Source organism: Atractosteus spatula, chromosome 12 (genome assembly GCF_055471065.1).
Source record: "Atractosteus spatula isolate fAtrSpa1 chromosome 12, fAtrSpa1.hap1, whole genome shotgun sequence".
NCBI lineage: Eukaryota > Metazoa > Chordata > Actinopteri > Semionotiformes > Lepisosteidae > Atractosteus > Atractosteus spatula.
In genome coordinates, this window is record NC_142717.1 from 37,227,903 (window position 1) to 37,251,125 (window position 23,223).

The 23,223-nt window shown below is 35.6% G+C and overlaps 1 protein-coding gene across 3 annotated transcripts in view; it reads right to left on the minus strand.

The window, feature by feature from the left end:
• Positions 1-23,223, minus strand: part of LOC148822996 (regulating synaptic membrane exocytosis protein 2-like) — a 64,063-nt gene that overhangs the window by 2,641 nt on the left and 38,199 nt on the right. For 2 of the 3 annotated variants that reach the window (XM_088928612.1, XM_088928614.1), the window contains exons 3-6: positions 2,782-2,923; positions 2,224-2,336; positions 984-1,085; positions 158-297 (exon numbers count right to left, since the gene is read on the minus strand). In XM_088928612.1, coding sequence (XP_088784738.1) covers positions 158-297; positions 984-1,085; positions 2,224-2,336; positions 2,782-2,923 — 497 coding nt within the window. Of the gene's footprint in view, positions 1-157; positions 298-983; positions 1,086-2,223; positions 2,337-2,781; positions 2,924-8,938; positions 9,399-23,223 lie in introns of those variants that run through there. The other variant, XM_088928613.1, reaches the window with a different exon arrangement.

Here is a 23,223-nt window from a genome sequence, read left to right on the forward strand (position 1 = left end):
TATCAGAGTACCTCTTTATAATACATAAATAATTCAAACTATAGTTCTGTACCTCAATTTATGCCACGCAGTGCTTTAGGTGATTGGTTTTGAACCAATCAAGAGTCGTTAATTTACTTTTCAAGTATGTATAAGTGACTTTAGCTGTGTAACGTACCTGGAGAACTTTTCCTGTTGGACTTTCTTCAAACGAGAGTTGCTGCTGGTAAAGGGGGTCCAAAGTTTTCCTTGCTACTTTTGTTTTCTTTTTGGCTATGCAGACTCCATTGTCCAACAGGTATACCTTAACATAGGGTGCTTTCAAGAGAGAAAGTACATTTACTAGACATAAGCTTCCTAATGGACAGTAGAAACTTGTTTTTTATTATAATGAAAAGGCTTCAATAAAATAAAGGTAGCAGCATCAGTATGTAAAACCGGAAGCATTTTAAGGAGTAAGAAGATCAATATGGCCAACACAATCCACCACTGCACTTCAGAGATAGGCCAATATAATATATGCATAAACCACCTTGTTCTTTTGTTTCAATTCTTGTATTTTTTTGCCATTTGTTTTGTTTCAGGAAGTTGCTACTGAAGAACCAAGAGATAAACAGTTACAGTAAAACATCCAACCATTAACCTGAAGCTACCTATCCTTCCTGAGGATTCTGGAAGCTCAGGGTTGGAGGCAGGACTGACAAAGGTCCCTTCCCGTCCAACCAAGCCCACTGCAGGGTAACAGGGAAAGGGACAGTCTGGAATAGTCAATCAATCTTAGAGTGTGTCTTAGGGAGGGACAGAGAAACCAACAGGGAGACCCATCAAGGCTGGATTCTAATTCATCTATTTATCCAGATATAATTCCAACTTGGCACCCACTATATCCCATGCGAAAGCAGTTCTTGAGGGTTGTTTATTTTGGCTTTAGTGGTTCAAGACTCGCAAACTTTTCTTTCCAGTTTTTTAAGTGATGTTACTGTACATGCAAGTCAGATCCTCACCTGGCAGTGCCTTAGAGCCTGGTTTTCCCACAAGGCCACGAGCTCGGATTACTTCAACTTCTAGCTGACCTTTCTTGTCCATCATTCCAATCTGGATGTCACCTAAAACCATACAAAAAGCGTATTGACTAACTCTTGGAGCTAATAAAGAAGTGCTCATGGTCTACACTACTCCATTTCCTTATCGATAACACAAATGAATGTGAATGTCTCAGTAAAGACACAGATAGGGTCAAAGTGCATTCTCACCTAGAAGAGATGATGTTCTTATAAAAGTATCTGAGTGCACAACATTATTAAGATTCTACAAAATTACTAATCTATGATATTACATATAAATAGCATCATCACTTTTACACTAAAAAATACAAAAGATGAATACGTGTACCAATTTAAAAAATATATATATTTCTACATATAGTATAATATTTGAACAATAGATGTACACAAATCTAAAATTTTGCCTGGGTGTTTGACTTGGTACTTTTCAATGTCTATATTTTGGTTAGTTTACTGATTTTAACCTGTTTATTATTCAACACGAGTGTTCCACAGTTTTATTTTTTTTAATTTTAATTTTTTTTACGTCACTACACAGCATTAAAACTTGCAAATTAAATATGTTTCAGACAATTTGAGTCCTTAATAAATATTCAGTAGGCTAAATGGCATTTTTCCATTATGACTAAATTAAGTGATTTTAGGCTGCTTTAATTTGAAGATTTGCACACACAAACAAATAGCCAATTAACATATATTAATCACTTCAAATGAAGATGTTTCCCAACCTTCAGTCTGGTTCAGAAGCAATTAAAAGGTGTTAAAAGTTGAATACATGTAATTATGTTTAAAACCTAAGCATTTTGCTACAGCATTTTTTATAAGCAGCACAAAATTCAAATATAAAAAAGTACTGAACCATACTTGAGGTTAAACTGTGTTGAGCTTTACTTAAGCCTATGTTTGCCAGAGAATTACTAAGCTAAAACAAGTAGGGAAATAGAGTTGAGTTACATTTTGGTTTCTTAAAAAACTGTGCAAATTGCTTCCCAAGTGCATATGTAGGATCCCTCAAAACATATGACTTTCAGGACTGCCTCTGTCTACCTGAACCTAAATGAAACCCCACAAACCTACAAAGACCAGTTTTATCATCTATATAATACTCTTATTTACTTATGTCAATGACCAGGTGACAATCCACTGTAAAGTAAGAATAAAGACAACAAGCACTGCTCACCCATAGATGGAGTGGCCAACGTCTGTCGGCCAACGAGCTGAGCAGGGCCCAGGCCATCGAGAAAGTCACTGAACTGACTATCTGACGCAAGTCGCACGCCTGGGAAAATGAGACTGGGGGGAGAAAACAGTTGCAATTAACACCTCTATTACCCAATACCCATATTCACCAAAGCCCAGCTGCTACGAAGTTTTCAGTGGCAACACAGATTTAGGCTAAATTCATAGGGGCACTTTCTCCAAAGAAGGGTTGTGCTTCTCATATTTTGAAAATGTGTAGATCGTAACTGTGAGACACAATAGCAGGACTCAAAAGCTTGTGGAATAGTTGCTTGTCATCTTCTTTTTTTCCTGTATAATTTCCTGTTCTGTTTGTTTGTCTGTCCTACCAATGTTTTTGTGGATAAGCTGTTGGCTGAAGTTAAAATTCATACTGAAGAATATATAATGTACAGTATGTATAATTTAAAAGTTTTGTTGTGGGCACAGCTGGAGACCTTGCAGGACTAAAGTCGGCGACGTGACGGCTTTTTTAAGCATCCGGGAGAGCCTCACTTACTTTCCCTCGGAGCTGTAGCTGTTCATGCTGCCGTCTGTCGATTCCCGGCTGGCTTGCCGAGTCATCCGGCTTCTCATCTCCACTGCAAGGCCCGTCTCTGTACTCCTCTGAATGGTGCTGCGCAGCTTCTTCCCTCCTGCTTCTGTTGCAGAACAAAGAGCAAGACAAAATATGAATCCGACCTTGTTTACTGAGTTGTCTTCCACCTCTCCCGTCTGGATCTGCCTCTTTGTTCCAAAGAATGCTGGGGAAAAACAAAAACAACCACCACACCAAAAACAGCAAGAAATCACTCTTTAGTTTCCTTTCCATTGCTCTGGGACTGGTTCAAACAATGGTTCCCAGCCCTGGTCCTGGTGACCTACACACCTGTTGGTTTTTGTTCCAGCCAAGCCTTCAGTTCCCTTTGTTCCACTCAAACCCTTCAGTGGCTTAATAATAAGATTAAACATGTTAGAGCTTTATCCACTGTATTGCATTAGTGGAAATAAATCCCAAAGTTGTGATGACAAACAAAACTAAAATATGAAACTGAAATAAATGTTTAGATCAAGTAAGCCTTCAATTATCTAATTAAGGTGGGAAGGAATGAAAACCAGCAGGTGTGAGGGTCACCAGGTCACCAGGACCAGGATTGGGTATCACTGTGTTAAAACAAGCATGTATAGTGCTTTCCCTCTTCCTTAAAAATCATTGGCATTTGTAAGAAGATAACATTCGGCCAAGCTCTGCAATAACATCATGCTTCTGAAGAAAGCACGTTTCTTCACTAAACAATTTAATATAAAATCTAAAATATACAGTCGGAATAAATACAAGCAAAACATCAAATGTTAAGCTCTGAGTAACTAACAAAAAAAGTACAAATGAGGAATGCAAATAATTATTCCATAAAATGCCATCCACTGTATTTCTTGCTGTATTTGTACTGTTACAGTATTTATTGTTACATACTGTACAGTACATTTATTGTTACATCCATCATGATGTAATCAAATGAAAACTACTAACAAAAAAGTTTTAATTTTAAGGGACAGCCCCAAAAGAACTGTAATTAGCATACACATGGCAAAACCGATCAATTATTTATTAACATTAATAGATAGACTAGTCTAAGTGTTCAAAGGCAGCCCTGAACCGTTTTAGTTCAGACTCTATATCAATATTCCAGCAAAAGAATATTGTTTTGAATGAAAAAGATCATTGTGTTCAGAGTTATGATACCTCGGTGGCCCCAGAAGTATGGAGCCTTCAGGGGGTGTACTGTACAGTGGTTTTATTTTTTCATCCAGTCAGACCATTTACAATGCTCTAGTACCCATCTGGTGACGTAAAGTGACTGCTGACGTCTTCTACTGAACCTGCTTGTGATCCAGATACAAGCAATGTGACAGACCCGGGCTACAGACACAAGCACAGGCACAAACTTGTTGAGATAGCCTGAGACAGACTATGCGACTGTTTTGCCCAGAACATGAGTTTTCCTAATTCTAACGTCAGCATGGTACTGGAAATGAAGCGGTGATCTGGAATGAGTAATAATCCTTGCAGGATGAATACGGTGCATGGAATACACTTGACAGGAGTAAACCAATTCATGTTTTTTTTGTCTCTGCATAAATGGAGACTTCCCACACAGAACTCTGCAAGCACTGGGCTTTATGCTACAGCTGAGCAGCAGTAACATCCAAATAAATAACTAAAGGACAAAATAAATGAGTCAAGTTTGCTAGAAAACAATGATTTCTTCCATAGTTGCATCCCATTACCTGACCATTTTGCGTTCTACATCAAAAAGACTTCCTGAAATATGTCTGTCCAATATTTTAGTTTATGCAGAAGGTATTATTTTAATAATGGAGCTCTTACTGAAAATATTGTAAATAAAAAAAAAATCATTCTATTTCTATGAGCAGCATTTACAGAAGGAAAGTAATGCATTAATGCCCTACGTGACCCATCTTGAGAATTATACCTGAAAAGCATGGAAGAAATTAAGTGTTGTATGAATAGTCTTTATTTGCAAAGTACACTGAGAATGAAGCATCAGTATACAGTATTTCCTAATGCCTAAAATATTACAAATGACTGTGGTCTCAAACATAAGTTAACTTAATGTACATAAGTTATAATATAAGTATTTGTGTACACTTTACCATTTGTATTATCAATTTTGTATTTATCAAACAACATGTTTTTGTTTTTTTATTGATTGTGTCCTGCCCAGGAACTAGAGCTGTACATTAGCTTTTAGTTAGCCCTGGTGCAGCCAAAGACCGTGTATTGTCCCTGTTCAATAAATGTAACTAAAATAAGTTCATTTAAGAAACAATCCTCCAGATGCAGGCAGCAGAGGTTTAGCAAAGAAAAAGTAGTTGTCATTTTTTTCTGACACGCTTTGAAGCTTATACTTCCGCACTTTGCTGTACCTAATCGAGCACAATTGAAACATGAACTAGCTCATTTGCTAGGACGAAGATTTATGGAAGTGCAATCTCAAATACTGGATGAGTAAACAAGTTTCACTCAAAATATAACAACAAAAGGCGCATACCATACTAGAAATATATTTCCTTTTCCAGCTTTAATGCCTAATTTGACAGTTTTCTACAAGTGTGAATGTTATTTTTAATATCTAATCATACTTTAGTTTTCGTTAATAATGGCAGAGTGAGTCATTCACCCCTTTAAAAGCACCAGTCCTCTGATCAGGTTAATTATAGTGAGAACAAAATATATGGAACAAGTGTTTATTTTTTCTTTTATTATTTTATTTTAATTGATAGGAAAAGCAATATTTAAACATTTTTGTCTTAACTGACTGCCAAGATATACAGTAGTAGATACAATGCAGTATCTGCATTTCGCCACTGCACTTGCGATCCCCTACCCTTCTTTAGGTGTGACGGCTGAAACGTTGTGTTTTCTTTCTTCTCTTTTCAGCATGGAATTAACCTATTACTTGTTCCTAAGCTATGTAAGGACACATACAGTACAGTAGTGTAGATGGAATAATCTAAATGTTTAAATCTGTAAAAATCTATGGATAGAATTTACATTTGACAGTAAATTTATTAATAAAATACACTTTTTTGAATTACAGGTTATATCGTTGCGGGTTCAAGACCGTAATTTAATCAATGTGTATTAATTATCTGGATTTTAGTTATTCATGTCCTAAAATTACTTTCTTTTCACTAAATTGAATACAATGTCCTGTAAGGTACATGGGCTCTGTGTAAATGCTGGTCTTGTTTGACCCATCTACTGTACATTCCTGTATACTCTTTAAAATTAACATTTATTCAGAACATGTCAAAATACCTATTATCATATCATTATCTAATGCCACTGACTGTTAATAGCACCACTACTCGTTGTTGCAAGAACAGAAAATGATCTAAATTAGTGAAATAATCTCAGTAATGAAATCTATCACCTAAAAATACACCTTGACTGATGAAACTCAACTATGCTTGGACTTAAACTCATCACTGAACTGTCAATGAGCCACTTTCTGAAAACTGAGGAAAGGACAGAGTTGTAACACCTTCACAGAAATGATATTTAGATTAATATTTCATTAAGCAAAGTGTATTTTTTCAATTACCTTAACTTCTTCTCTCAACCCCCCTCTCCCCCTTTACAATGGATTCTATATTAAAAACATTCAGGTTTCTAAATTCAAATACAATAGAAATCACACCTTAATATTTTCTTGTGTAAATCAAGGACAATAAATACATTTCAACACAAAGAGTTTATGTTAATTAATTAACACAACTGAGATGTACCGTATTCCTGGCTTTTTATGAAGTACATTCCAGTCATTAGCGTGATATTTGAACATTAATTTGCAACGTGTTTTCATATAATTTCAAAGTATTACTTTACACTTAACTCAAGGTTAGCAATAAAAATGGTTTAGAATTACAAGTGCTTTCAAAGATGAGCCATTTGCAAGGACAATCATTTTAAATTCGAGCTTCTATTGAGCTGTTTCTTGTCCTTGCAGTCATTTGCTTGGGGATGGAGAGATTTAAAAGATCTGTGATGAATAAATTATGCATTTACTTTTAGAGCTGCTAGTTTAGAATTCAAGTCATTTCATGTTCAATTGGAGTTTTTCTTCCTGACGAAAATGCTTGTCCATGGAGTTGGCATTTAGGAGCCTTAAGATAAAAATGAAGGTCACTGAAATGGATCTAAACTTTGATATACTGTACTAGAATCTTCTTTACTGGGGTGGCACAGGGGTGCAGTGGCTAGCATGGCTGCCTCACAGCGCTTGGGTCCTGAGTTCAATTTCTGGGATGAAATGTGGGTGGAGTTTGTACAGTATGTTCTCCCCATGCTCTCATGGGTTTCCTTTCAAATTGGTGTGTGTGTGTGTGTGTGTGTGTGTGTGTGTGTGTGTGTGTGTGTGTGTGTGTGTGTGTGTGTGTGTGTGTCCTGTAATGGACTGATGCCCTGTCCAGGGTGTATCGTTGTGCCTCTTGCTTGCTGAGATAGACTCTGGCTCCCCCTCAGCCAATAAACCCTGCACTTGGTGATACATGGATGGATGGGAGGACTTTAGTAATGATATTTTGAAATAGATTATATACTATAGTTCAGAAATGAAACTGAAAACCAAAATGCCATACTAGAGTTTGAAAATTAATTCTCAGACCTTTTAAACTGTTGATATCTATGAGCTGATACAGTATGTATTCTCATTATTTTCAGTTGCTTTCACAACAAGAGCAGAGGTCAAAGGTTGTGTTCATGAGTTGGTGTTTGTAACACCAAATTTGTATTAGCTTTGTGTTTTGCCACAAGTTAGTTGATTTCGTTTCTGGTTGCGTTCAAAATGGTAGTGTTTTCATTTTATATCTACAACATGAAAAACTGGAACAATTTCTTTATATCCGATATATTACTTGGACGTAAGCCTGTTTTCATAGAATTGATAGAAAGGTTCGTAGACCAAAAAAACAGTGACTTTAACCAAGTATTCTGTAGTAGAAAGTGGATAAACGTGCACACAAAGGTGTCATTGATTGTTATTGAAGAGAGTCTTATAGTCTTAGTGCGGATTTGTAAAGGCTCAGTATTAGACACACTTTCTCTTAATTAAGATGTGCCCTAATACTCTTCAAATACACGCTCATACTGCATCTATACTAAATTTCAGAGTATACTGAGTATTTTAGAGTATAAGAACACATCAGCTACAGCCAGTCAAGCTTGTCTGATGAGCTGAGTATCAGACACAGGCATGGAGAAAAAAAGGTAGACAGCAAAGCAAAGTTTCATCTTGCTTACTCTTCTCCAATTAAATAAGTCATGGTGGCCAAGACTCTGCCACATAAAAGCTATAAAGCCCTGTGCTTTCTGATTAAAATTACTTTTGCAGAACGGTTAAAGGCAATCAAGGAATGTCGAGTTGCTCAAACAGTGCAAGCAAAGCAATTCTTGCTGACTTTCTTATTGCTTCCCAAGGCAGACAGTAATGAAAAAACTAAAAGGTCTTTTGCTGCATAATTAATGAACTGCTGAGGCTCCAACGTTAATCAGATCATTTGGGAATTCACAGTACAGAGCCCCTTAAGATCTCGGGTAGTGGACCAAGTAAAGTAAATGTAATGAATTTCATACGCTTCCCGAGTCTCAGGTAAGATACTGGCATACTGCACTCGTTGTAAGTGGAGGACTTTGTATGCAAACCATCTCTATTTCTGAACTTTGCCAAAAGATTACTCAATTTATTACTAAATTACCATTTTCATTTTTAATTCCACTTATTAAGAGGCCAAAATAAAAATGACAAATGTCCTGAAGTCAACTCTATTTAAATATGCATTATACAGCAAACCTTAAAGTATTTTAGTTGACCCGGCCTTTGGTTAATAAATTTAGTGAATATTACGCTAATAAAAATACATTAAGCATTCTGACTGACACACATCTCCATACATGGATTCACTGAAAACATGATGCTGGACGCGGATCACCTCAAATACTCATTGGGTATTTGTGAATTTTATCTGCTCTCTTACAGAAGGATTAACTCAGAAATAATTTGCAATGAATACCTCTCTGCAGCTCCCTTGCAAAGCAGGAAGAGACTGCTTTTCAAACACTGGAGCTCTTTCTGTAGGCAAAACCGTCTTACCTCCGTCATCCTCGTCAAAGGAGTTCATGCAAGGAAAATAGACGGCCAGTGCCTCAAACGACGCCGAGAGGCTCATCCGGCTCTGAGAGCGCTGCATGCGCATGCTGGGGTTGGCAGCGCTGGCATCGTGTCCCTGCCTGCCCATTTCGACCGGCCCTCCTTTCGCTCGGAAAACAACGCGGAGCGTTGTTGCGGCTCACAGGTGCGGCGGTAGGGGAGATTTTCCAGGGATGCTCAGCTGAGACTCAGTGGCAGCACGCTGGGAAGGTGCGGCTGGGCTTTAAACAGTCGGCGTCACAATTAAGAGCACACACAGTAGACGCTGCATGTCTTCTTTCCAAATTGTGTGGAAATAAACATCTATAACAAATTATTATCACAAATCCAAACCTATTTCTATCTGAAAGAAGAGCAATGCATAGATGTCTTGTCAAGGCAGCTAGTCTTTGCTGGTTCTGGCACTCAGCTCTTTCTCTCTGTACCTTCCTCTGTGCTTCAGCAAGGGGGGGGGGGACATGCTGACTGGACTATTGCTTCTTCTGTGTGAGCCAATGAGACGGCGCTCTGCAGACAAGCACACAGAATCATTCTCCAGAACACAGAGCTCTGCTCACAGATACCACTTTATTCTTCCACTGCTACGCTGCCTGAGCTATCTCTCTTACAAGACTCAAATGACAGCATCTACATCGCAGGGTGCAATTAGGAGTATTGACATCTTCCTCCATCCCCTCACTAATGAGCGATCAGCAACAGGCAGCCCAACAGTCACTCACTGTTATCGTGTTCACAGAACCCAATTTTTTTTTTCATTTCAGCATCTTTGAGTAAAGTTGTTTTCCTTCTTGCCATTTCGTATACAGCTGCTCTCCGTAAACTCGGTGATAAATAGAAGCTTATAGATGTGGAAAGGGTTGCAGCATTTACTCAGATTTCTTTCTTTGAGGGAGCAAAATACTTTCATAGAATTTTTCATTTTCACTGAACTGATTATTGTGGTACAAAATTTACATTACAGGACACATTTCTGAAAAAAAAATCAGTTGTGAACTATAAAAATACTAAAGAAATTTAATCTACAAAAATACCAAAAAAATGTCTTAGAAAGTTGTGCCTGCAGAAGTAAGTATTAATAATAGTTCCATTCAAGCATTTTCTGAGTGCTATAAGCAATACAGGGCCACAGGGGAGCTGAAGCCTATCGCTTTGGACTGTGGGAGGAAACCAGAGAACCCAGAGGAAACTCATGCGAACACAGAGAGAACATACAAACTCCATGCAGATAGCACCCCAGGTCCAGAACTGAACCCAGCGCCCTAATACTGAGAGGCAGAAAGACTCACCACTAAACCACCGTGCTGCCCCGAGTTTGTACAACAATGTAGGTGTCCTTTATCCTAGTGTTGAATGCCATGGTACTTTTATACTGTCTGATCATGTAAGTGTTACAGCAAATTCTCGCTAGGACAAAGGGTAAGGATACTTGAGGACTCTAGTTTTAGTCATATCTTGTTTATGTAAACTTTCTAACAAAAGTTTTATTCAGATGTATTAATTAGATTCATACATTTTCATTACAAATTGATTTTTTTTTTGTTTTTCTGAGGGAATGTACCCAGACACTTCTATATTGATTTGTTTCTCTAGTTTGCACCTTCCAAAGTTTAAGTTTACTGCTCTTCCAAATGCAACCTTCCTTCACATAACCCTCCACACATACCTGAAACCCAGATCTAGGCCTTATTAACTCACATTTTTTAATGTTTTCTAAACATTTGGCATTCTGTATTTGACTGGTACCTGCCTCGTGTCAGCAATTTTTGCAGAATGTTATAAAGGAAATGAATACTATATAAGTAGTACAGTATATATACTGGTATATTAGAAAATGAAATACATTTTGAGATTTGAATCTACTGAGCAAACTAAAAAAATTAAACTAAAAACTCTAAAACCTTCAATATCCATGTATTCCGTCAATTAGTAAATTTCACTATCAAACTATAAAGACAGAATATTCATTTGAACTAATAGCAGATATTTTGCTTCACCTGCACATTTGTTATATTTTATGATTCATGATATGCTATATTGTATAATATACTGTATAATAATACATATGGAAAAAAAACATATCCAAATTAATTTGATAACTACTGTATTTCACCAAAAGTATTTCTTAAAGAACTAGTTAAAGCCTATTGTGAGACAGTGTTGTGGTGAAACAAATTACATGCATTGGTGAAGCACTGTAAACTGAACATTTTGAAACAGTATTTTACTGTTACCTGGAACAGGTCTGAAAAAGAAGAAGTACTGTAAGTGATGAGCTCCTGGCCTGTGCCTTTTGATTTTCTTTGCTAATCACAAGGAGAGATGCCACACATCAAATATTTAATTTTTGATTTTAAGAAATTGCAGCCTTATTATAGCAAAAGGTGGAGTTTTTTTTTCTTGGTTATTTTTCAAAACCTGGAACATTCTGCATGTTTTTCATTTTAAACAAAAGGTGAAACGGCCTAACAGGGGTGGAACTTAGGTTTAGTTTCTATGGCAACAAACAGCTGTTTGTCTTTGAGAAAAGAACATTAGCTGTACATGAAACCATTACCTTGGTGTGCCTGTGACATATTCAGGGTATTTCGATGAAATACACAAATAACTTTGGTTGAAACAATCAGCTTTAACAAAACATACTGAAGATTAAGCTCTTATGCTCTTAGCTCTATTCATAAGCAAGGGTGGGACAAATTCAGCACATATTTCTCAATGAAAAGAAATAGAATACAAAATGTTCTGATTTGGCAGGTTTGTCACAAACCTCCATTCAGTTTAGAAAAATAGCAGTATCATTGAGTGAAATGGCCAAGTATTCTATGTGTTAAGATTTGCTAGAATGTGATGTTCTACAGTCTTTTCACAGAAGGAATGTTGCCAATTTTCACAACAATAATTTATAAGCTTGACACCTTCATAAATAATGGCTTTAGACTGAAAAAAAAAATCCTTCACCTTTCCAATTCTTTTTAAATGAGAACTACAGGGAAAAATTATTTGTTATCCTTCTGTGAACAAAGTTTATTCTTGGTGACATTTTTCCCCACAGGCTAACAGAGTTGCTAAACTCTATAAAGCAAGCATGACCTTAATAAAACCAAATTCACTTCGTCCCTTTGAGGCACGTGTACAATGCAGACTTAGAGAGCCAACAGTACAATGCGTGCAAATAATATCCGTATATGATGTTTACCAGTAGGTTAATTACATGAATTATATGAGGACCAAAAACAAGATAGGAAATTGAAAGCAGAGATTAAAAACACAATGGACATTATTTTGTGTTTTCTACTGTAAACATTATGCACACAGCAGATCAGATAAGTAAATGTTCACATTGGAGTAAAAGTAGAACCCAGTTTTTGACTGCAGCATTATATGTGCTTTACTCAATAAGAAAAACACAGAATTACTTCTAATAACAGAATTGTTAAAAATATATTCTCAGTTGTAGAAGGTTCTAAAGACAGAGGAGACTTGTCTCATTTGAAGTCATAATTTTAATACCTCTAGGGAGAAGGAATATGGTTTGGAAGTAGCGAGCTTTGAAAATTAAGTTTAAAGAGACCTGGGTTCATAAGTATTCTAAAAGGGACCCCCTCTGTTTACCTCCATTGCCACAGAGACATATTAAAGCCGAGGAAACAAGGCATGAGCAGAACATACTTTTTCAATGTGATTTTCCACTACACCCAGAACTATGCTAAACAGATGTATCATTGGATACTTATCAAACAAATCATACAGCCATGGATAGTGAGTTTAGACAATCCTAGAATCATCTAATTGCAAAGTAGTAAAATAAAAGTTATGACTAAATATTTGATGTAATTTTGAGATGTATAATATTTCTTGTCCACAGAAAATTTGAAGCTTACTTACAGGAAGGACGATAAATCATAGTGATTAAAAGCTAGTTGAAACAAGAAAAACAAGTAATTACCAGCTACATTGGGTGTTAATTTTATACTTAAGAATTCAGTTTTCACCCCTACTCCTTTTCTTTACAAAAAGTAAAGAATTAATGCATCCCACAACAGCACTGAACGAGCTTTACTTCTTATTCACCAATTGTGATTCTAGTGTTCGGCTAGTGCCTCTCTTTATTAATGCACAATGATGCTCTTACAGAAAAAAAATACTAAATTGCTCCACATGCAACAATGCTTTGACATCAGTATTAAAACACAGAATATATGACAAAACTTAATACACAGTTGTTAAGTATGTAATATACAGTATATGCTGTAAAAACTGAGTGCGGGGAATATGTACTGTAGTAACATTTAGTTGTTGGAATATCATGCTTTCAGGTAAGAAATTGCAAATATTCAAGCTCTTATATTCCATGGGATTTTACTGGATGCATGACTCCCATTCATATTAAATCAAACAGGGCACACATCTGATGAAGTCAAATGAAATAAATACATTTTAAAGTATAAACGTAAAAACAAAACAGAAACCCCCGAAATCTGTTTAAAACAAAAGACAATGTGAAAAACAGCAATGGTAATGTCCCAGGTGATATTATGGTGATCCCTAACATACACAGGTCTGAATGCAACAATCCAGACCTAGAAACTGAGGAAATGTTTGCCTCCATTCATCAGAGAAATTCTTCCAGCAGGGGCCTGGTGCTTGTCAAATCTACTAAAGTAGTGCAAGGTAGCAAAGATTCTAGAAAATACTTGAACTCACCTCTTCTTTAACCTTAAATGCACACTCAAGGGGAAAATATCTTAACAGTAATTTACAAGCAGTCACTGCAATTTGTTTTTGAGCTTCGCATGTTGCTCATACAAGGACAACTAAAAATATAATTAGACCAAAACAACCTCCAGAAACCAAACATTCAGCTAAGACAGAAGTAGTCAGGAGCTACTCTACGGAAATGTTTTCCTGCTTCATCTGTTAATCTATTGTTTTAGTACCAGAATATACTGTATAAGTTCTTCCTTAGGTAATTCTCTCAATTCACAAACTGATAATTAGAAGCGACTTCAGTTAACCCATACATAATACAAGAAAAACTACAGTACATCTACTGTATTATTGTTGTTCCTGTTATATAAAATAGTATATTCCCAAATGGACTAGATATTCTAATGCTCTTCTCTTGTTTCTTCTCCTCCTTCTTATGTTCTTAGTGTGATAATGAGCATTTTCGTTATCACTACTACTGCCAAATATATGAGTGACATTACACAAAACAGCTACTTGCTTGTATTGTCCCCTCCACAGATATTGAGACAGCGAAGTTATAACTATTATATTGCTCTCCTTTCTAATGCTAGTCTTAGAATGATGAAAATCATTATGGATAAGTCATCATCACCACTATTGTAGAATGAAGGAGCAATATTACATACAGCAGCCATCTTTTAAAAGCTTATAACCAGCACTGAGCACATAATGCCACAAGCAGTTCATCTTAAGAATGAAATTATGAGTAGAAATGTACTGTAGGTTCAGTGTGATGAGAAAGCAGACTTTTATGTTTGGGAAACTGAGGAAGTGGGTAGATGCACTCAATTTAGTAAGCAACAGTTCAGTCAATGTAAGTGATGAGAGCAGTCCTCAATGTGACATAATGGATGCACTGGCTATTGCCAGTGAGAAGAAGAAAGGAGCATACATGATGCTATGAGACAGACACTGAAAGAGTAACTGCATTCTAAGGATTCCACTAAGCACAAACGTAAACTACTCATCATGTCCCAGTGCAAAGTGTATGAGTAGGTAGAGAAATTATTTCAATACTCCTTTCATGGCTTTTCATTGTGTACTGAGAATTAGAAAGTGTGTCACATGGTGGAAGGGTTTTTTCTCTGATGGATGAAAATCCCTGGATGGTGAACGCATTTTCCCAATTCCTTTACGTATAAACAAAGCTTAATGGAGTTTTCCCTTTTGTTTATATTGCGGGTCCTGCAGCCTGTGATACTGATCTTGACAAATGGCCTTTCTGATTCACTTCTGCTGTGATGGGCTTCCATGTGCACTTGGAATGTCACTGCAAAAGATCGCATGCTTTCCTGGCTGAAGAGCCCTCAAGAAAACGACTACCACTCAAACCAGCTGGTGTAGTGTGCACAGTGTTTTTTCACCTAGACATGTAAATCACATAGTTTCTGCCCAGCAGTTGTGAAATAAGGCTTTGTGTACAGTAAAATTGTTGATGATTGCAGTATGTGAAATAATAAAAGACCCGGATGTGCTCAAACCCTCTAATATTTACACCTTTACAATAAGTAACCTCCATCAACCACTGATTAACTCCTTCATTAATCTCAATTGAATTAAATGCCAACATGATTGGAATTTGTGCTAGTGTAGCCCAAATAAAAACAACAAACCACAACAAGAATGCATAATACACTTGTGCGTACAACATACTATACTGAGGTGCCACGCGATAGGTACCATTTTGAAACTGAGCAGGACTACATTTGACATTTCTAAAATTACATTTGCTCTGAGGTGTTCAAAACAAGAGCTGGTGGGATTGAAGGGGGCTGAAGACTCCTTAGTTTTTCTCATTCAAAAATTCACTATCATCAAACTACATTTCACACTTTGAACGTACTGTACAGTATATCACCATAGCAATGCTCTCATAAAAATTGATGTACAGTATCTTTCAATAATGAGCATTAATGTCTGCAGAGAATCTCTGAATATTCTAGAACCAGGTGATTTATTTCAGGATATTCTTTCCAGGGTGAAACCTGTGAATGAGCTACATTTGTTAACCTTAAACGTAAAAAAAACCCCTATAGCTCAGCTCTTAGTCTCTGCTGCTTACAAGGCCACACAACCATAATTATTTACATTAAAACTTGTGTGTATATTCACAGGTTTAAATGTAAAATAGTGTCAGATAAAAAAAGAGAGAGAAGAGCTCAACATGAAAGCATTGAGCAGCAATTCTTAATGCTGTATTTAAAAACTGCCACATATATCATGGCAGTTTGATGAGAAGATAGAGAAAAGGCTCACATTTTACTGGAACAGCTCTGCTGGAGCCATGACCTGGACTAGTCCCAAAGGTAAACACAAGGCTAACGTACAATAGAATGATAAAATGTGAGGTACAGATTGAGCTGTCTGCTAACACAGCTCTGAAGAGGCTTTCCAGCGTGTTTTTGATAACATTCTTACTGTGGGTGTTATACAAAATCCATACGTTTTAGTACCCATCTGTATTTATTAGCGATACATACTCTGTAATGTACATGTTTCATCTCTTTACCTTTACCATATCTTATATTGAGAGTATTAAGAGGCATGGTTTGAAGCTTTAGAGAGTATGTTTAATGTTGTTTAAAATTTCACGGAATTACTCAACATTGAAAAGGTTACTGCAATCAAGTAATGTTTTAATTCTTCGCAACAGTTCGATTTTGGTCCAATGTGCTTTAATCAGTATTAGGGAAAATAAGCTTTACTGTAGCCAGACAGTTGTTTTTTTTTCTAACTTAGAATATATTATTTTTATATATTCTGTATTTTATTGTCACATACTGAATTGACTTTTATGTTAGGAAACTTTGCAAACAAAACCACAACAAATGAGCAGAAGGGTGAGTCATACTGCACCTCAGAGAAAAAGTAAATATACAAAGGAACAGCAAAGCAACATGGTTTGATTATTTGTTTCTTGCTGAAAATCATCCATTACTTTAAAAATCAGAAAAAGATCAGCTTTTTCTAACATGTGTCTGTATGCATCTTATAACAAGCAATAGCCTAAATAGAACAAAAACATTATAATCATAATTATCTGTGATAAAACATGTGAGTACAGTATACACAGACCCACAAGTCACAAAAACTCAGGAAAGGCAAGAAAAGAAAGAATCTATTATTACACTAGGCCTACAAAGCAAAATAAATGGGAAAGCTTTACCTGGTATATAAAAACATGTTTCAGCTATGCATGATGTGCTCCATGTCTTCCTACTCATTCATGGATTTTGACTAAAATAGAAAATCAAAATATATTCCCACAGCAGGATGAGTTACACTGAACTAGAAAGGACAGAGCCATTCATAAACGTGGGTAGTTCAAATCTGGACTACCATAAAATATGCATTCTGAGGACATATGAGTCATTTGACAAGCTAGAAATACATTAAGAGTCAATGTTTCATATAATATTCTAGGAACAAAAGGCAATAGCCTTTTCCTGTAGTCAACAGCATACATTCAACTATCAATGACATTATTTACATTTTGATGGGCATTATAACTTTTTAAAATCTTTTATTAGTTTTATACTGTGTATTTGTTTTAGAAAGGGTTTGGTATGTGCTAGTATTTCCAAATACTTGTATAATATAATAATGTTTAATAATGCAAATAAAATACTTAAATGGTTTTGTTCTTATTTTACTTGGCTATTAAAGCATTTTGACTTCACAAGAAATCACAAGAGTAACTGGGCTATGTCAACTTCACAGCATCCATGACTTTTTTCTTTTTCTTTCACCACTGAGGCACTCTGTAATTAACAGAGATAAAACTATAAAAAGACATGTCTAGAAAGCAATGACAGCAATTTATTTTCCCTGTATTCTCAAACACTTCAGAGCAGGGGTCATACTGTATTCTGATGTATGGAACAGAAAAAACATTTTGTCCAGGAGGTAAAAGAACATTTACAAGGAGACAGTGATGATATAGAAGAATTTTCCTACTTTTTCAGAATAAAACCACCTACAGCCCACTCAATCTCCTATGCTTTACAGTTCCCTACTATCTTCCTCACACCTTAAGAAGGCATCAAAAAGTTGTTTGTTCTTTGTAGTCTCCATCATTTTATTAACCTTTATGTGTTCCTTTACCAGAAATGTACCGTACATGAATACTGCTCCCCAACTGAAGTGTTCCTTTTCTAACAAAACAGAACTATACTAATGTCTGCAATAACTATGTCAAATATCACCACATTTACTGCCTTTTCAGAGAAAACAGACAGTTTGATTAAAAGAAGTCAAAAATGTTTTCAAATGAGATTTAACAGAAGAGACAGATGGGGAAGGTCCATCAGTGGGTATAGCCTCATGACTGAAGGATATGCCCGTTTGTCCAGGGCCATACATTCAAATAAAATCTTTATCAATATCAATGAGAAAAGAAATAAAAAATTTAGCAAATATGTCACTGACTCTGGTTGACTGCCCATGAGTAGAACTAACAGAGGACAAACTGGAATTTTAATCCCAGAAGGACTTTATGCTCTCTTCAATTTTGCATAAGCATCTTTAAAGTGCTGTGCAATACTGGTAAGACTGGGTATTAACATTAAAAAGGTCCAAATTAGCAAATAATTAATTTGACAAAGTGAAGGACAGAATTGGTCAATATTAAATTATAGGTATAAACAACTGGAATGTCATGGATTATAAACACAATTTCCACTGAGAAGAAGCAAAAATGTATAAAAAATAAAGACATTGACAAGCATTCGACTTTCAATCTGCAGTTTGATCATTTGATCTGCACATCGTCTTGTCTTTTGTTTTCCCAATACACTTTCTTAGAGCCCTGCATGCTGCATTTTTATGCAACTGGTTTTGATAGTGTTTGTGTGGCAAGTATGTAAAATAACAAGAGAGAAAAAAGATGCATTGCAGTCAAACAACAATATATAAAAATATCCACAAAGAGCCAATAGGGTGAATTTAACTCGCAATGATATTCAATGACATTATATACTGTACTATGGGATATAGAGTTGATGGGCCAGCAAAACAGTCTGTGTAATTGAAAATGTACCCTTCTTATTTTACTTAGAGCTTTGGTTCGTGATTTCAAGATAACTGTCTCCAAGCTGTGAAAGACAATCACGCAAAACTACTGTATTATATTTAATCAAAATTGAAAAGAATCTCTTATGGAGATAATACATATTGAGAAATGTGTGGGTATATATTTGAATATAATTTTGAACACATTCATTTAAACTATGCTAAAATAACATAATATAATTTAAAAATAATATATACTAATTTAAATAACAATAACATAATATTCACTATATTATGTATTCATCTTAATATATTTTATCAGATACTGTACATATATAATGTCCATAACATATATTTACATATCTCATATGTTGTACATTGTTGTGAAGGTGTTGTTTTGTAGACTTTTTAAAATTAAGACTTAAAATGAAGTCTTAAATTCCAACCAACAGTCCAACCAATAACATCAGAAATTGTATTTTTCATGTACTGTACGCTATGCATGGAGAGCAGAGGTCCGATGAAGGAGCTTACGGACTGCAGATTGCCAGGAATTACCTTAAAATGGAATCTTAAAGAGAGAACTAAAACAAAAATCCCTGCTGCTCTAAGTTGATGGAAAACCCTAAATCTCTTAGTCATTTACAGGGATGTGTTTAATGTACTGTATATGACAGACATGCAATGGAAATGATCAACATTTTGTACATTGGATATACTGTATGTTTTTATGTAAGCATTCTTCCAAAGTGTTAGTTCTTATTTGAGTTGCAAACTTTCATCCATTTTCAGCGACTGTTTTATCTTTAAAGGGATACAGTGAGCTACAACCTCACTGTATCTTACTATGACTACAGGTTTTTGTTTTGAGTTCAGAATTCCTTATTTCAGGAGACACAGGTTTCCCCCATAACCTGGACTGGGACCTACTGAATCAACTGAATGTAGCACAGCTTGCTTAATATCCTAGATTCACATAACCATTCAATGTGCAATAAGTACAAACTGAACATTTTATTTCACTTACTATAAAACAATTTCTTTTATCTACTGTACATCTTCGGTGCCAGGTTATGCTGTGTGGTGGCAGTGTAATTTGACAGAATCAAACTATAACAAAAGTTCTTATATAATACTTTCAACTATAGATTCTGCAGGCATAAGTATTGACATTCTCTAATCTGACAAATTCTAAGCTATTACACTGCATGATAAACTCTTAATGCTGTAAGAGTTTATATGGAGTGCTCTGTCAAAATACATTAAAATAGTGGATTGCCCATTCCTGTGCCATGACTTGAGATGTCTTCGTAAAAGGTTCCTTGAGGATTAATTAGAGATAAAATGAAGAACAGGCACCCAGATCTGCCGTGAAGATGAATTGCTGGGTCTGGCTTTGATCACAAAGGGTGTTACGTTAATCAATTTCTTGCCATCAATAGACAGATAAAAAGTGGCGGCTCTACACACTCATGGGATCGCAATGTCAGAACCAGCCATTTCATGTGAATATATTGCATCATAGTATACATTTCAACCACAAAAAACACTCTAACATAAATCACATTCCTCCTCTTTTAAATAACATTAATAATGACAAAGAGATGTTGCCCTGCCATAATGGAAGACTGTAAATTAAGCGCTTTAATCCTGTTAAAATACAGCAGAAAAAAATAAAAGTCACTAAAATGTAATGTGTGAATGAGATAAATCTAGAGAATTTAGACTTAAACAATTACAATTACTGTGTGCTGTATCAGTTCAAATTAAAGTAACAAAGCAGTCTAAAATATAAATATTTTATATATACCTGTATATGAAGACAAGAAATGGAGTTTGTAATGAATGTTGAGGAGGAATGACTGAATGCAAGATCTACCTCACTTTTGCTAGTCTACAGTAACTTGTAATTCTCCATGACATTACTTTATAAAAAATATGAATACCACAGTAAGCTTCTCTCTATATTATATTTATTTCTGCATCCCTACATCACACCTCAATCCAATGTTCACCTTTCTAGCTGCTCCTTGGTTAACTTCTTACTATGGGGTTAGGTATAAGAAAATGTGGCTTAATCCTTTGGCTTAGGGCCTAATTTCCTGTGGCTAGGTGGTCTCGTATACTTAACTCCTTGTGCAATACATACAGGAAAGCCATTGGAGTGTGAAATATCACAGATTGTTAAAAAACAGTTTCTGTTAGTTCCAAACTCTTAAGATTCATGGCACACTTAGCTTAACACAACATCATTTCTTATTGACAGTGTGTGGAAACAGTTAAGGGGAACAATTTCACAAAGAAAATACATCTGTAGACCCTCTTTGCTGATCACTGGCACTTGTGCTGTGCAGATGAACACATCCTGGGTGCCATGACTACACAGAGACCTCCGATATCAACTCAAGGAAAAACAAACTGTACTCTAGACTGTAAATTAAGCATATGCTACAGTAAATGTCGCTAACAAGTAACAAGTTAAATATGTAACATTAATTAGGCTAATCCTGAATTACAGAAACCTTGTCTAGGAGATAAGATAAAAATGTTTAGAGAACTACTAATGGACATCAGAGTGAATTACTCTACAAATGCCCAGAGCAAAAACACTCCAGTGGAATTTATGAACCATTATATATATATAAAACTAAAAAAGGTTTTTATGCCTACTTATCAAAGAAAGTAATTAATATAATTTGCAAAACAACAGATTCAACAAAGAATAATTAAAATTCTTGTTTATCTATCATTACATCAAATCAGTCAGGTGGCTAATAAAAAAGTAACATTGTATACATAGCAGCCTCAAATGATAATAAATAACCCCACCTAATAAAAAAAAATAAAATCTTTTCTAACAAAGATTTTTGAAAGTGATATATAACATGGAATTCTACAGTATTAAAATTGGTAGGGAAATGCTAGAGTACTAAAAAAAGAGGAAAAAGAGTATTTTTTCCTTTGAAAAATTAAATGCATGGATATATTAAAAGACCATTTATCAACTAAATTATCTCAGTAGGTAAGTTAGGTTATCCAAGAGTAACAGGATAAGATAGAGACAAGAAATAGTGTATCCCTGCAGAATTATTTATTTTCTTCCAGTTAGCCATAAGGAATTTTCAGCACTTATTAAAACATCAATTCTCAGAAGTCTATGAATGGAACATATGCTGGGTTTATTGGCCTGAATTAATGAATATGTTAACCTAAAAAGTGTCAGTATTACAAGATGTTATGCAAACTGACTTTGAAGTATAACAAAAGAAAAAAAAAACTTTGGAGACCTCCATCTCCTGAGGGAATCTAGTGTGATACTTGGCTATAGTTTTGTCAAATTAAAAGCAACAAATCAATAAATTGCAATGTGAGAACGGATAAGACTTCTTCACGCAAAGAGTTGTGAGTCTCTGGAACTGGCTTCTCAATTCAGTGGTTGGAGCTGGAATCCATGGCTCCTTCAAAAAATGTACGTCTCCCACATGGTCAGGCCACTATTCAACAGTGATAGACCCACACAGAAATACAATCTGACATTAACAATAAAATTGGAACATTCACCATAAGAAACACCACCATCCCCTAATCTATTCTTATCACCAGCTCGTTCCAGGAAAGAGCTGAATTAAGTACTGTACTTGCAAATACTGAAGTTTAGTAAAACCAAATGTAACAGCATGTGCATTAGACCCTGTAAAAAACTAGTCTATTAAAAAGATGCAATCTCAACAGTTGTTTTTTCCCATATTGATTACAATTAATACCTCAGTTTTCAGGCAATGGTTAAGCTTCATTAACTCGTGCAGTTAAAGCCACTACTTCATTACATTATAGCCCTGTTTTAAATCTCCCATATACAACTAAAATCTTAGAAACAGATCTTGCAAGAATATAATTTACTTCAAATAATCTGAACATTTAATTTCTGTGGATGGTTTCTGAGCCAACCATAGAAGTGAAACAACTTTAATTAGAGGAGGACATGATTTCCTTTTGTCTTCTACACAGATCATGATGTTCCTCTAGTCTTTAGTGCAGTTTTAATACCAATGACCCCTGAATATTGATCGACTGCCAAGAGACCCTAATTGTACACTCAAGCCATGTCCTTTCCTGTTTTAAATGTAACCTAACAAAAATAATCACTCACATTTATCACAGGTAATGCGTGGAGTTCATCCAGGCACTGAGCTTGGACCCATACTCTTCTCATTAAACATGTCTCCTCTAGGGGACATTATTCAAAGACATAACATACCTTTCACTGTTATACCCATGACAAACAACCGTATTTATTTATAAATCCATTTGACACCTTATCCATAAATAATCTATCATCCTGCCTTGTAGAGATAAAACAGAGATTCTGGCCTTAGGGAAGACAGCCTGATGTTTTCAGGTCTACATAAAGGTTATAATCTTGGCACCAAATGTACAAAACATAACTTGCATGCAAAATTTTATCCTAACAT